Source organism: Apteryx rowi, unplaced genomic scaffold (assembly GCF_003343035.1).
Source record: "Apteryx rowi isolate R43461 unplaced genomic scaffold, aptRow1 scaffold_120, whole genome shotgun sequence".
Lineage (NCBI taxonomy): Eukaryota > Metazoa > Chordata > Aves > Apterygiformes > Apterygidae > Apteryx > Apteryx rowi.
Genome location: NW_020447420.1, coordinates 1,874,642 through 1,890,037, shown reverse-complemented (window position 1 = coordinate 1,890,037; position 15,396 = coordinate 1,874,642). Strand labels below are relative to the sequence as shown.

General features: G+C 40.5%; 2 protein-coding genes across 6 annotated transcripts in view; both read right to left on the bottom strand.

The window, feature by feature from the left end:
- The window catches only part of ZBTB34 (zinc finger and BTB domain containing 34), a 24,462-nt gene extending 14,553 nt beyond the window's left edge, over window positions 1-9,909 (bottom strand). The window contains exon 1 of one of the 4 annotated variants that reach the window (XM_026090702.1): window positions 9,834-9,909. Coding sequence is in view for 2 of the 4 variants with exons in the window: in XM_026090710.1 (XP_025946495.1) it covers window positions 3,199-3,288 (90 nt within the window). In the remaining 2 variants the exon portion in view is untranslated. Of the gene's footprint in view, window positions 1-2,452; window positions 2,625-3,198; window positions 3,345-9,833 lie in introns of those variants that run through there. The other 3 variants (XM_026090710.1, XM_026090682.1, XM_026090688.1) reach the window with 3 other exon arrangements.
- Window positions 4,305-15,396, bottom strand: ZBTB43 (zinc finger and BTB domain containing 43). 2 transcript variants are annotated; one of them, XM_026090722.1, is made up of 2 exons: window positions 15,287-15,396; window positions 4,305-11,063 (listed from the first exon to the last, which is right to left on the bottom strand). In XM_026090722.1, exon 2 carries the CDS (start codon window positions 11,038-11,040, stop codon window positions 9,646-9,648), a length of 1,395 nt encoding a protein of 464 aa, XP_025946507.1. In that variant the 5' UTR covers window positions 11,041-11,063; window positions 15,287-15,396; the 3' UTR covers window positions 4,305-9,645. The 2 variants fall into 2 exon arrangements, with proteins under 2 accessions (XP_025946507.1, XP_025946516.1); XM_026090731.1 differs by lacking the exon at window positions 15,287-15,396 and adding an exon at window positions 14,945-15,048.

The following is a 15,396-nucleotide window of genomic DNA, read 5'->3' as shown; positions in this document are numbered from 1 at the left end:
ATAAACAGTGCATATGTCTTGGTATACATCTGAAAATAGCCTTGAAAATAAGTCTGCATCAATGCTATTTTAGACTACAATATAGAGTCTTTTATAACTGTGGAGACTCTACAAGAATTTAAAACTTCATTACCTCATAAAAATGCAGAAAAACCCCAGTTCCCCTGAAACTCAAACCTATTACCACAGGCTGAGAAGTAATCACTAGAAAACTTAATTCTTATACATTTTTCATCAGCGGCTATCAAGACACTACAGTGAAAGTCAACGTCATTATTCCCCTTCTGCAACCAGAGATGCAACACTGCTCAAAAGTATTAAACAACCACAGCGGAATCAAGAGCAAAACCCACATCTCAGGAAACCAGTCCCATGCTCAAGTGTCACAGAACATCATCCCATCATTTTTATGGGTAAGCAATACATTAAATCCGTACATGTTTCAGAAAAAAATTCTTATTAATTCAGACTTCTGTCTGACAGAAATTGAAGAGGATTCATTTTTCACATTACAAACATTCACAACAGGATGAATGTGCTACTAAGAAGCACTTCAGAGAAGTAGTAACAAGAGCTTTCAGAGAAAGTGCAAAAATGTTACTTTTGCCAGCCTGAGAAGACTACTTGAAGGACTGGATGATTTTGTATAAACATACACACACAAACAGAGTGTTTTGTACATACATGTATGTATACACACACACATGTTCATATTAATAGCACTATGATGCTAATTCTTGATGATCAGTAAAGTACAGCAGGGCAATTATTAGACCTGCCTATTTAGCATTTCATAGAAAAAATAAAACTCTTATCTGAGCAAACAACTCCAAAAAAAGGAATCCAGAAACAGAAGTCACAAGGACCACTTTCCTCCTTTATTCTCAAATCGTCCTCACAATTGCTTGTCTGTATAGAATTGATTAGAAGAGTAAAACAAATAACTATTGATGCATAAACAAAGGATTACCGACTAATGAGAAGTGGCTACAAAAATAAACTCATTTTGGCTCCAGAAGTCAAGTTACTATAAAAGCAGTTACCTGTATGCACCTATTTCTGAATACAGAAGAAAAAAAAAAAAGTTACTAGAAGACAAAGTGCAAGTAGCCAAGACCGGAAGAACTATTAAGTGCCAGACAAATAAAACTTAAAGGCAGGTTTATGATATACACACCTTAAATCAGCAATATCTTACAAGTATTCAGCACAAGCTTTTATTCTGTGCACAGATTTCATAATGTGCATGCATCAGAATACCCTTTAATCTTCCATGGTCACAGTCAATATTTCCTAGATTTCCAACAACTTTGAAGAATTCACTGTTTTGAAAAGATGAGACTTGCAAAATATATACTTAGAACATTATGAAATTGGGGGAGGGGAAGATTTTATACATTCTGTTATGAGAATAAGAAGTGTTTATTCACAAGGAAGTACTTGATTAGTATTATCTATCTTAATGCTTTTTTTTAAATATTAGTCCTAATCAAATCATTTTTTGCTACAATGTTTATTTTAAACAATAAAGTAACTGCATTGTCTAGGTATTTGTAACAAACATTTTTGTAGTAAGTTTAAATAGAACAAAATGCATCTGAAGAGAACATTTCCCACCATTTTCTTTCCCAGTGTTTTCCCAGTTTTTGATTCCATTACTTTCAACAGACTGAACGTTTTGTAGCTGTCTTTAAAGTAAAAGAGTCATTGAAACACAGGCTCATCCCGATTCCAAGAGTGGAGAATAACAATTACACTACAGGTGACATAACACCATTTTTTATTCTGATGCGCTGCATACATTTTCATCAAATGATTTGGGTCTCATTTTAACGTTTATGAGGCAGTTTTGACTTCCAATCCACCTGCAACTCTGGCTTATTTTTAAATAAATCTAATGTATACGCTGTGCACGCCTGCAAAGATTTTGAAGGGCCTTCGCAGTTGCAGCGACTGAGGATGAACTAGAACTTCAAACTCCTCTAACGAAACAGCAGCAGCTGCAGAGTCCACCAGCTTCTGGCAATAACGCCACCGGTCCCCAAGCACTTCGGCCAGCCGAGCCCAGCGCCCCAGTTAGTTTATAGTTGGTTCAGATTAATAAAGGACCGAAACACACAGGCGTCAGTCCGCCCCCCCCTCCGGCAACCCACAGTTACGCCGACCCCACGACCCGCGACGCCGGATCCTGCGAGGCGAGGCGAGGCGAGACGGGAGCGGAGCAACCGCGGCAGGCAGCGGCGCGGCCCGGCCCGGCGCGGCCCGGCCCGCCCGTCGGCACGGCACGGCACGGCACGGCCCGCGCCCGCCCCGCCCCGCCGGGCCGCCCCCCGGCAGGGCCTGTCCAGGCGCCGGGACCCCCCCGGGGAGCGGCCTCCGTCCCGCCGCGGGAGGGCCGCCTCGGCCCCGGGGCCGGGCGCCCGCCGCAGGGCGCGGCCCGCTCGCCGCTCACCTGGGGCTGTCGGGGCCTCTCACATGGCGGGTCCCATCCCCGGCCCGGCCCAGCCCGTCTCTCGCCCGCTTCCACCGCCGCTTCCCGCCCGCTCCCACAGCTACGAGCACCCGGAAATGATTCCGGGAGCCGTGCTTCCGTTTCCTGGTGACGTACAGCTGCCGTGGGTGGTGCTGCCCGCCCGCCGCGCCGCGCGGTCCCGCCGCCGCCGCCGCCCGCCCCGCCCCTGTTGCGGGCACCGCCCCGCGTCCTGCGGTGGGCGGGGCGGACAGGTCGCCTGAGGGCCGCGGGGCTGCCAGCCCCTCCGGGCGCAGCGGTAGCGACGCCGGGAGCTTCCCGCCGCCCTGGTGGCTACGAACAGGCCAGCGCGGGCACAGGGGCTCGATCCAGGTCCGCGAGAGCGAGCACAGGCCCCGGCCCCGAGCGGGCCCCACCCGGCTCCCCACAGCCCTCGCAGCACAGGCCTGCAGGCAGCAGGCTCCTGGGAGGAGACGCCCGCTCCCCCAGGAGCTGCGACCCTGACTGCGTTGCCCCCGGTCACACCGACTAACTGAGCACCGAGTTGGGCACTGACAAGTTCCCTGCAACTCTGTCCTTGTAACTTGGTTCCTATTCAAATTGCTTTAACTAGAATACCCGTATTTCGGAGCTTACCCTGCATATGCTTGTACCATATTTAGGGCAATAATGCACCATTTTACCAGATGGTTCAATGTACCACTTGATAAAGACAGAATGATACATACTGCTGGCATATCCACATTGTCTAACTGGGCATTACGTTTTGTCTTCTGCAGGCACATCTTTCTCTCCCTGTAAAACATATGGAAGGTCATCTTCAGAAATTAAGCGTTGAATCGCAATTGGATAGAGTAGCAGCCCAGGTGAGCATCTTCTGACTGCAGCATAAAGAACAAACAGTTAAATAACAGACACACAAACAGTATTTGTCTATTGGTATCAGGGAATCAAATGACTGTAATTCTGAACAGAGGGAATACTTAAGTCTTGTCCTTATGTGCATTCATTAAATGTAAATCTGAAGCAACAGTAAATGAATCCACTTGCGTCATATTCCATTTAAAATTGCTGAAGGTGGAAGACTATGGTAGGTATAAATATTGATTTTTCCAGGAATTCGCTGAATATGTTTTAAATGAAAGCAAACTTATTTTTGTTTCGATAGCAAGCATTCAGATGTTGAGTAAGAAGTGTCAGCTATGACAGTTCCATGAGGATTAAGTAGATGGAGGCTGGATAAAGTAAAATTTTCAGTAAGAATACCTAAATTTAGACAGGAAGAGAAGGAATCTGTCTTAAAATAATGAAGGAAGTTAATCTTTAATAAATTTTCACAATGCAAAATTTCTTTCATACTTGGATAAGAAAAAATTGACACATATGTACCTACTTTAAAGTTACCTGTAGGCCTTTTGGACATGTGGTCACTGCTACTATTGAATGTTCTGGAATTTCCATACTACCCTGTACATACTCTACTTGAACTTTGAGATCACTGTTCTGAGAAAATCAGTTATCTTAAAGCCTGTTTGATAAATTTGGACAAACATTATCTACACTGAAGAAACAGACCCATTTCTACATATTCATCAGTTTTTCACGTTTTAAAGATCGGTTTTTAGTTTAGTGCTTTCTTAGGTGAGGCTGGCATGTTTGACATTTCAAGAAGACGCGTTACTAGATGCATTTTTTTCTTTATATATTTAATAAAGTTATGTATCAACAACTTTTGGATTTGAAGTTTTGCTTAAGCACTTACCCTTTTGGCAAAAGTGAAATATGAAATACTAGTACTAGACATGCATTCCTTTCATCCAAGCTTAAGAAAACATTTACAAAGTTGACAGATAACATTTATTAAAACATGTCATACAAAAGAGGGGCATGGGACTCTTCTATAAGAAGAAAATATTGAACAGTAACATTAAATTAAAACCATGCTGTACAATTAGGACAGCAATATTTATAGACAAAACTATCCAACCTCCGCAATACAGGCATAACATCTCACAAAATATCAAGATATGCAATTTTACTGTTATAAATGACTTGTTTAGAATAAAAACTTATAGCTCATTAAGGAAGATTCACTTGACTTGCATAAACAGTTACATTTCTGGAAGAAATTATGGAACCCCATGGAAAACAAAAGAGGAGCAGCAATTGACAGACACAGGCTTCAAGCAAAATCAGAACTTACAATTTAATCACATTAAAAAGCATACCATTTTCTTTTCCAGCATCTTCCCGTAGGGCACTGACAGTTTACAGCTTATAGCTAAAGAACTCTAGCTATGCAATTAACATTTAACTGACAAAAATAGCAACTTTCCCTTTGTTGTTTTGAGAAAGCTTCTAATTCTGTTAAAGCAACAAACTCAATATACTGCTGTATGCTCTCATGATTCAGAGACAGGTCACCTTACTGGCACCAGCACAAAAATGTTGAGATTACAAGATCCGAAATGTCTCCACTCTTTCAGGCTCAACAGTACAGGGATGTCAGGTATTGATTTTTACAATAAAGATACCCAATATTTCAGCCTTTGATCACCCCTCGCTTCTGATATAGGACAAAATTTCTTAATGCCAGAAATAACTTGGACAAAAAGGACTAAGACCAAAAATTTTACCAACAGTACCTTCTAGAGTCTGCCTGCTCATCTATAAAAGACAGACAGCTGCTGCATGCAACTAGGTTAGAAAAACAAAAAACAAAACAGTAGTGTATGAAATAGGAACCTCCTCCCTCAAAAGGGTCAGATAAACTCCTAAACAGAGATCTTAACCCTGCTAAGAAGAGTTAAAATTTCTCAGCATTGCAATTAATCAGATTCCACAGTAATGAACACCTTAATTACAGAATGGAATGAAAATAAACTTAGCTGCAGTATCATTAAGTGTTTTTACAATTGATAGGCCAATGAGTGGCTTCACAGTAACAGGAAGTTCTGAAAGCCTCCGGTGTGTACAATGATTCTGGCTTTTAGAAAACGTTCACTTTGCCACAGCCAACAGCAGAGGCAGGGGATGTTAATCATAAAAATGCATACAAGTTTCTAAGCAGTATCATTACAGGTGATAAAACTTAAGGGGAGATGAATGAAATTCACCCATATACACATGGATTCATATTTTATATATATATGTATATATATATATATATGGATCACTTCCCTCCTCCCCACAAACAAGAAATAATTTCTTGTATCTTGAACAAGTCCACCCCATCAGTGATGCTTTAGAGCTTGAAGAAGCTGCATCTGCATTTCTTGTTCTTAGTTTACTATGTACAGCTCCACTGGGCATAAATTGCAGGGTTTCAGTAGCAAGAGGCTGCAAGAGTGACCTGTGTGGGAGGATGTCATAAACTGCCCTATGCCACTCAAAATAGGCTCCAGTCAGCTCTGAAACCAATGTAAACAACCCACTGCATGCCAAAACCTCAACCAGAAGGGCACATGGCACCTCTGCTTCAACATATGTAAGGAGCAGCAGCTGCTAGTGGGAGAGGTAGGGAGACACATAAGGAGATGTTCTTGGGGAAACATGTTTGGAGACATGAGGAGAAATGAAGGAGATGCTCTTGGGAAGACACATGGAGGAAACATTGTTGAGGACATGAATGGAGACGTACTCTTGGAAGGAGGCACTCCATGCCAGAGGAGGTACACCTCTGAGGGGACTGTGGCCCCTGCATAAGCCATGCACTTCTGAAGTGACTGAATCCTGTAGAAGACCCATGCCAGAGCAGGTACACCCCTGAAGACGACTGTGAACCATGGAGAAGCTACACAGGGGCAGTGACACTGAAGCCCAGAGTGGCAGAAGAGACCAATACACATATGATGCCAACCTCCTGTGCCACCTGTCACCTCACCAAGGAATTATGAGGGACTGAGTGTAGCCCCTGGTGAACACAAGGAAAATCAAGACTAGGAAAGGGGGAATAAAGGTGTTTGACTTAAGGTGAGCCTTGGGGAAAGAGAAGAAAAGGTGTTTCCTCAAGTGTTTAGTTGTACTTTGTTTTCATTTCTCAATAGCTGAATCAGTGATTAGAAGTTTAACTGGCAATAAATTAAATTCAGTAAAAACACCCCAAGTCGAGACTGTTTTACCTGTGATAATAGGTCATGAAAAAGTAAGAATTTTAGAAAAATCTCAAACTTCCCTTAAATCATCATACTCTCAATTAGATCACGACAATCATATCACTATTTTCCTGTAATCAATTGGTTTCATAAGGATTAACATCAGAAAGCCAAGTGTTACCAAAAAAAAAGAAAAACAAAAAAAACAGTGGGGCAACACTGTTGGAGTTTCAAGACAATGTCATAATACTGGGTAAAACAGTAATAGGCCAATATGAAAAAGTTACTGTTCATGATAAATCGCTAAAAAGAATATGGTTTATAATATGATCTGCTGCACCTGTATAAAACCTTTAAAGTGTCTCTGTCAGTACATTTTATTTTAAAGCTTTATTTCAGAGTAATCTAACTGCAAATAGGGGTAATGTTTAACTTTCAAATATCCCATATAAAAGTCATTCCAAGCTGGTGAAAGAAATGGTTTTGCTGGCAGCTCTGTAGGACGGTCTGGTTTTAATGGAAATAACTTTTTACTTGACCATGGTTCTCAGCCTGGGATTTCTGACCAGCCTTTTTTATGGTTAAATGGGAAGAGGCACCCTTAACCTTTTTTTATGCAAAACTGGTGTCACAATTTGAAAGGGGTTGAGAAACAATGTAATATACAAGATCATTCTTGAAATGAATATGAGAATATCTTCCTCAAATGTAATGATGGTACTCGCAGAAATGACACCCTGTATGTGGTAAGGCCTTGGAGAACGGAAAGATAGGGCCAGTGAGTGCAGAACCCTTTCCTCTACACTCATGTAAACAGGCAAGCATTATAAGTTTTAATATTAAGACAGTGTTAGCAGTGTGGAAACAAACCATAAAGGGAATATCATTTCTAAGTTTAAAAAACATACGTATAAAGATTTTTTTTAAATACAAAGTGCTTCTATACATTAAGCAGGTTACAGTGTTAGTGAGCAAATCCCTGTTTCGTTACCTTGATTACAAGGGTTATACATGGCCACCATGGTATATCATAGAGTTCAATCAAGTGCTAAGAACAGGAACTCCTTGGTGCGGACCATTCATGCCCATTGCCAGCAATGGTTTCATCATATTTGGGAATATCTGTTTTAACAAAGTTCCATATGAAAAATATCTGAAGCTTCAAAAGATTAAGAGTGAAGAGCCTCTAAAAAAAATTAAAGTTTATAAGTAAAATACCAGGAAAAAAAGTTACAGTAATTACAGCTCACTGAGTAATAAACCCCAGCTTGCACCGGACATTCACGTTCAGGATACAGTTTGATGGTATCTTACAGCAATTTTCAAATGGGAATTCAAAAAAAGCATCTAAATGAGAATTATCTTTGTGTGGTTTTGCTTCAACATACAGGGTCACCTGTTTTTTTTTTTTCTTTTAGTTTTTTTAAGTATGTTACTCTGCAGATTGCAGTATCTAATATATACATTGGGGCCAGACAGGCTTAGAAGGCCTTTGATGCTGGTTAACTTTTTTTAACCACATTACTAGCGCATTACTTGGACATCACCCCTTTAATTATAGCCAATGTATGCTCTAAAGGCTCTTTCCTTTTTACACTAGGTTTCAGTAAACGACAAAGAAGGGTTAACTGCTTTTGCATAGGAAAGCACTAAGCTTTCAACCCCCAAATGCTATTGCCTCCTTCACAACTGATGCCTTCACTCTACCTGCAGAGCTGGCAGCATCTCTCAAAATTACAAACACTCCTCCATCTCTCTCCAGTAATGAGAGATCAGCATACAGATCCTCAACCCAATAGAGCACAAGTGCCACTTTCCCAGCAAAAATCCAGACTTGAGACGTGACCACATTCTGCAGTACCATTAATGGATCCAAACACTATACTTTTTTTTTTCCCTCTTCAACAAGCAGTTTCATTCAAAGAGGCAAACAACTCTGGCTGCTTGTGATCGCATGTAACCAGTCACAGTAGTTCAGTACCAAGAATCTGTATTATAGCTCATGTTCAAACAGTAAAGAATTAAATGTATAAATACCTATCAATGACTAAATCATTTCCCTAAAGTGGTTTCTAAACCTACATAGTTCTCAAACAAGTCTTAGTACCAAAAAAAGTCAATTTGTAAATATACAGAGAGTTTGGTACTTGCTACTGTAGTAAGCCATAAAAAACTGAACATAAGACTACAGTTAAAAGGTTTGAGTGTTTTGGATAAGATCCAAATATTATATCTCCCTTTAAAATTTTTTTTGACAATACGTACTTATTACACACGCTTCTAAAAGCTCTCATGATATAGCAATCAAAACTGAGTGTCAAACCAAGAGTCATACAGCATTAGGCCCTAGAGGAGCAAAGACAAATTACATTTAAAATAGTTTTAAGTTTACACAGTGCTCAACTATAGTTAAGTGCTTTACAGACTCTTTAAATAGAAATAAACACAAAATTAGACAATTAGATGTTTTACTAAAGATGGATAAAAAACAGAAGACAGATAAAGAAAAGCCAAACCAGCCCTAATACAGCCTTCCATTAAGCAATACAATAAAGGCTATTTAATAAAGCATGTTAAGCATGTTGGCAGTCTCCAGAATGAGGTGGAATTATATATATTTTTTCTCCACTAAAACATGAACCACACAAATTTGATTAACAGGTAGCCCACATAACCTGGTGTGGTCATCCTTGCTGTTCTCTTTCTCATTAAGGCTACTTGAATACCTGCTTTATGCAAATATTTGCAGAGTTTGGGTCAATTTAGAATTGGGTTTTACTGTGAATTTACAAGACTTAGAAAAACAATGGGGGTTCTGAATACTGCCACAAAGGCAATCAGCATATCACTAAGACCTTACAGACCTCATTTGGCAAGCATCTTTCAGATTAATCATTTGCACTTCACACATCTAACACTTGCAGTAATACCATGGAAAATAGAAAATAGTTTGGTCTGCTCATACCAGCATAATCATAACTTTTTTTGAGAATTTAAATTTCACAATAGCAAGTACCAGACACTATTTGCATAATTAGTTTATTTTGCTTACTCTACTAAACAAATGTAAGCACTAATGTTTTAGTTCATCTCAGTAGTACTCTGCTCAGTTTTAGAAGCTTGATACGACTTGGTACAAGAAGTTACATGCCGGTGAAAACTGTCCCGCCACATAAATCTCTTCCCACAGATGTTACACTCATACGGTTTTATGCCTGTATGTATTTTCATATGGCCAACAAGATGGTGTTTCATTTTGAATTTCTTACCGCAGACACCACAGCCATAAGGTCGAAGACCAAGGTGCATGCTCATATGCCGATCTCGCTGACTCTTGTGTGTAAAGCTTTTACCACACTGACAAGGATACAGCTTATCAGCATGTGAGAATCCAGTGAGGGACGTTTCTTCTTTAATTCCTGTAGCCATTTCAACACCTTCACCATAACCTGCTGCTATCATAAGATCCTGTCTGTGAGCACTTAAGTTTCCATCTGCCCTTTCACCAGAAAATTCCTCCATAGAAGAGCCATAGAAGTCAACTTGCTCATCATAATTACTTTCATCTGCCTGTTCATCGAATTCTGCTTCCATCTTTTTGTCACCTATATGAAAGTCTTCAACACCTGAAGACTGTATTGAATGATCTGCCTGAATGGCATTCATGGATTCAGAAACTTGGTGTTCATCATAAGGATTATCAACACCTTCACAGTCCTGTTCAAATCTTTCTGGTTTCACATGGATCCACCGCTTGTGAGACATGATGCTGGGTTTGCTATATATAGGTCTTGTATACTGATACTCTGCACTATCACTAGTCCCTTCTTCACCATCCTGACTTGTCATTCCTGTGCTGAGTCTATCATGTTCTGTTGAAGAATTACTGGGAAGGTACTCATGTTCTGTTAGTTGACATGACAGTTCATCTTTAGAGCTTTCTTCTTCATTTTCACCATCCCTCAGCTCCTGCACTTTGTGGAATTCCGTCTGTCCTCCAGAGCCAAGTTCAAAGGTTTCAACAAGGCCGTTGTAACTACTACTACTTGGGGACTGATGATCACTGCCATGGTTCATCTTCTGACAGAGAACAGTTGGGTTCCCCTCTAGCACTTCAGTGCATTTATCTACTACATGCCACATCTGAAGAAAACTTGCTGCTGTCAAATAACTCACAATTTCTGGAGCAGGCATAACCAACCGACCCGTATAGGTAGACAGAAGAATGTTTTCAAATACTCTTGGATTCATCACATCAGGCAGGACTATTCGTCTGCTATTTTTCAGGAGCACCTGATCACAGAAGTAAGGTGAACTAGCTGCAAGAACAGCTTTATGGGCTCTGAAGAGATGGCCCTGAACTACAATGGACACATCACATAATTGTCCTTGCTGGCGCTGCTGGTTTAACTTCTGCAAAATGGTGCTAGAAAAATCTGGAAATTCCACTCGAAAAGAGCTTGATCCAGACTCCATTTCATTACAAATCTAGTGTTGTGCTGCAAGAGGAAAAGAAGAGAAAGATCAGAAATTCTGCTTAGCAAAGTTTGGTCTTTCCAGTTGCTTATATTCAAATTTTTCGCTTAATGGGCTCATATGGAACTCGACCCAGAACTTTTGGAAACCTGTGCCACTGGCTTATTTTTATCCCTCCCCCCCATTTCATCTTTCTCCTTTTTGAAAGTTGTATCGAGGCCACAAATTGCCATGCCAGCACATTTTGTTGCATTTCTTCTATTCACAAGCACTCATCTATAGCAGAAGTAATGAACAGATTTACCTAGTTGATAGAATGATTACTCAAGCATGAGTTTAGGATAACAAAAACAATTATTTCATGAAATTTTAGCAGTAGAGTTAACTGCAGGATGTCCTGGAGTTTACAAAGGTGTATGAAAGATTCTGCATTTCAACTGCTAACCAAATCATCTCATTAATCCCCCAGAAAAGACTGACTGTACTCTTATGAAGTGTTCCACTTTAAACAAAGTTTTCAAAAGTCAACATATTGATTCAATGACAAAGGCAGCATAGAGTTCTAGTGAGAATGAGGCTTATGACTCTTCCAGGGGTATTTTCCTGTCATTTTATTAACTGAAAGGTGAAAGAGCAACATCCTGTACAGTTGCAAGACTACAATCCAATCCTTTATCTCTGAGCTTTTTCAGATGTTATGACAAGATTCCTAAATTTAACATTTTAAATTCAGTAGGGTTTTTCTGAAACAGGAAAGTGCTGTACAGAACTTTTTGCATATGTACCTTGTATATGTGCGACAATGCAACAAAATTAGATGCTAGAAGCTCAGCTAATAGCTCACAGATTTTAATGTTTGTATTCTCACATGATCCAGATGTCTTACTACAAAGCTGATGTAGTTTTAGGTAATACAACTCTTCAAAATTCCTGCCTTAAATTTGAAGTTTAAAATAAATTTACATGTTTTTAACATCAGAAATAATGACAAGTTTAAATGCAAGTATGAAAGACCAACATTAACTCCCTGAATAAGTTAAATTTCTGCAATTTTTCAACTACATAATGTGTAAATTGAATACAACAGAACTCTGAAAACCATGGAGTAACAAGCAGCTTTTCTCTGTCAAGTTCTGTGTAAGTAATAAGTAAGAAAGCGTCAAAATTTTAACAGATGGGGCTGCACACCTTAGAGACAGTATTTAGGAAGCTAGCAGACAACACACACTTACAGAATTTTAAGCACTTTTTGAATATTGTGCAAAAATAGAAACTGAATTACAAACAGCTGCAGGACTCTGAAGTGGTTCTATGGAAACATGAATTCTTGCTACAGATAACATGCACAATAACAGTAGTACTTTCTACACAGTTACATAACTGTCAATAGAAAACTGTGTTCAGTGGTGTACTACGTTAGGATGCCAGAATTTGGCACAAATGCATAGCTGCTAAGTGCAGAAGACAACAGCAATGTTTGCATACAAAATACAGACTGCACAGGACTGATTATGTAAATCACTCAAAGGTTAATCAACAGCTCATAGTTACATAATCCCTTCCTGACTGTTCTGATCTGTCTTTTAACTCTCATCCTTGACACCTTTCTCCTCTCCCCGCCCCCCCAACCCCCCAAAACCCTCAGTATTTCTTCTCCAAGATTTGAGAGTTAGGAAAGGAAGACAAGGTAGCATATGCAGCACAGGTGAAAACAGATTACTCATTGTCATCTTAGACACAGGTGAATAGGGTTTCCACAGAAAAGAGAGCATAGGGGTCAGAAAGCCATAAAGACCTTTCAAGAAATACAGGCCAAGATTCCTTGTAAACACCGTAACTAACAGGCATCTTCTACAGAACTGAGGATTATGCTTTTAAATTTCTTTGTAATTCTTCACTAGAAGTATGGTGTCAATCCTACTTTTTTGTGTAGGTCTCTGAAGAAAACAGACTGGAAATAATAACCTGTCATTTATGTAATCCATTTGTAACTATAAATAATAACAGCAAGCAAAAAGATACTTTTTTGATAACAGGTTTTTTTTTTTCTTTCTTTCTTCAAACCTTACACCAGTTTTCAATGCTGGGTGGTGGAGGAACTGGAAGTCCAGAATAATGCTCCCACTGAGGAGGAGGACACCCAAATGACTAAGAATTTTGTAACCAAGTGCCATAACTGGCTGTACAGAGTCACATTTGCTTTTACATTTTGATAAACTGTTGCTGTTTTACTGTTTGAAATGATACTTTACAGATGCCTGGCAAAGCCTTGTGACATGCTCTGTCAGGCTTAAGAGGTGCTTGCCAAGTTCCTGGAGATCCTCAGATTTAAAATAAGAAGCAGTCACAGTTTTTTGGTTTTTTAAATACTCAGTGGCACAAGATAGTTTCTTGCAAATACTGCCTCACATAAATCAGAGGTGAGCAGTTACATTCTGCCAGGACAGTCATCAAGTCACATCAACTGAGGAAACAACCTGAAATTTGCAAATCTAGGACAGCATTACTTTCAGGTGCTTTGACTAACAGTGTTAGGAAAGAGGAAAGCCCTTTACATCACAAAGCATTATTCCCAAAGAGCCCTGGCCTTCAGCCTTCACAGCTTACTTTAAGTATTAGACAAGCTAGAAATAATTATGCATATCCTTGAACAAACTGCTTGAAACGCCTTCCCAAAAAGTGTCTGAAAATCCCCACATGAAGGTGCAAAATTGAAAATGGCACATTTTACCCCCTTTTAAATTAAAAAAGAAAAAAGTCTAGAAACAGTAAGCAATTCACCAGAAGTGAATTACCACAACTGTCATACCTCAAGCACAAATGTGGAATTTTTACTGAATATTGCTATACTTATAACCTAGCTGTGTTTCAGCTAGTCTGAGAGCAATTTGTCTGATGGTGAATATAAGCTGTTCAGCAATCTGAATGGTTCTTGATTTAGTAAATCTAAAGGAATAATAGAAAGAGCAGCTTTTTAAATGATTTCTTTGGAAAGGAAGCTCTCTGAAACATCTTCAGTTAAATTTATCTTCTCAAAATAGCAACCTGTGTAATAGCAGTAGAAAGTATTTGTACCTTTAATTTTACTGTTTACCAGTTGGTTTAGCTCTTCACTTTCAGCACTCCTCAGTTTTTCCTCAAAGCATCAGTTCTTCTATAGAACTGTAACACTACCCCTCTTCAGGAAACCAAATCAGCTGCTGATATTTATCACAAAGTAACAGCATACTGCCAGCACTACTGTTATGCATTTTTTCTACTTTGCTTAAAATAAGTTGACAAAATTATTGAACTACATTTCTTCAACATAACAAACAGTTACCTAATACACAGTGCACATTACAAAGTATTTATTAAGAAAAACACTATTCACATGCAGATGCATAAGTTCTTTCAGAATATCCTCAAATATAAGAATCTGTTTTTCAATACTTGCCTACAACAAAGATACCCTTTTACGAAATGTTCAATTGAAATTTAAATTAGCATGTTTATACACCTAACAATTGCTAAGCTGAACTGCCATCCTTCAGCCAGGACAGAGCTTAGTCCCAGAATCCAATATAGCTTGGAAAGCATGTTTATTCACCACTGACACAATTCCAGCAGGAAGCAAGGTTGATATTATATATAGTAAACTCACATGAAAAGCGAAGCCATTTAAACATACATAAGATACTTTTAATTAAATAAGGCCACACATTTCAAGAATACTACTTCCCCCCCCACACAGAGGTTTTACTTCTTCCTTTTATGACCTGTTCTGTTTCTGCTTTTTCTTTATCCCACATCATACAGAACAAAGTCTTTCTATTTTAACCCTCAACAAGTTTTTAGTCTCCATGCTGGAACGCTCAGAGTGAAACATACAAGGCAAACATTACTAGCTTTAAAATAAAGTTACTTTAAAAAGAGCAGCGCGCGGTTACTTGAGGTCTCCATGCACAAAGCCTCCTGAGAGGCTTGATTTTTTACCCCTGCCGCGGCAGCCCGTCGCGGCTCTTCCGCATCAGAGGCGGCGCGTCCCGGCGGGCCCGCGCCCCACAGGCCCCGCACCCAGCCGAGAGGCAGCAGCGGCCGCGGCCGGCCCGGTTCAGCCTCGCGGCTCGCGGGCCCGGCGGCGCGGGGCAGCGCCAGGGCCGCGCTCGGGACTCGCCGTGGGGAGCGGGGGCGATCTCGCGCCCCGCCCCAGAGCGGGCCCACAGAGCCAAGGCGGCAGCGCGGCCCCGCGGCGGAGGCCTCTCACCTGCGGGCCTCAGCGTCCCTCGCATAGCGGGCTGCGGCCCGGCTCCAGGCGCGGCGCCACCGCCGCAGCTTCCCCGCCGCCGCTCGGCCCACACCGGAAACCGCCCTGCC

Coding starts and splice junctions, on each gene's coding strand:
- ZBTB43 (XM_026090722.1), bottom strand. CDS start 11,040: ATGGAGTCTGGATCAAGCTCTTTTCGAGTGGAATTTCCAGATTTTTCT.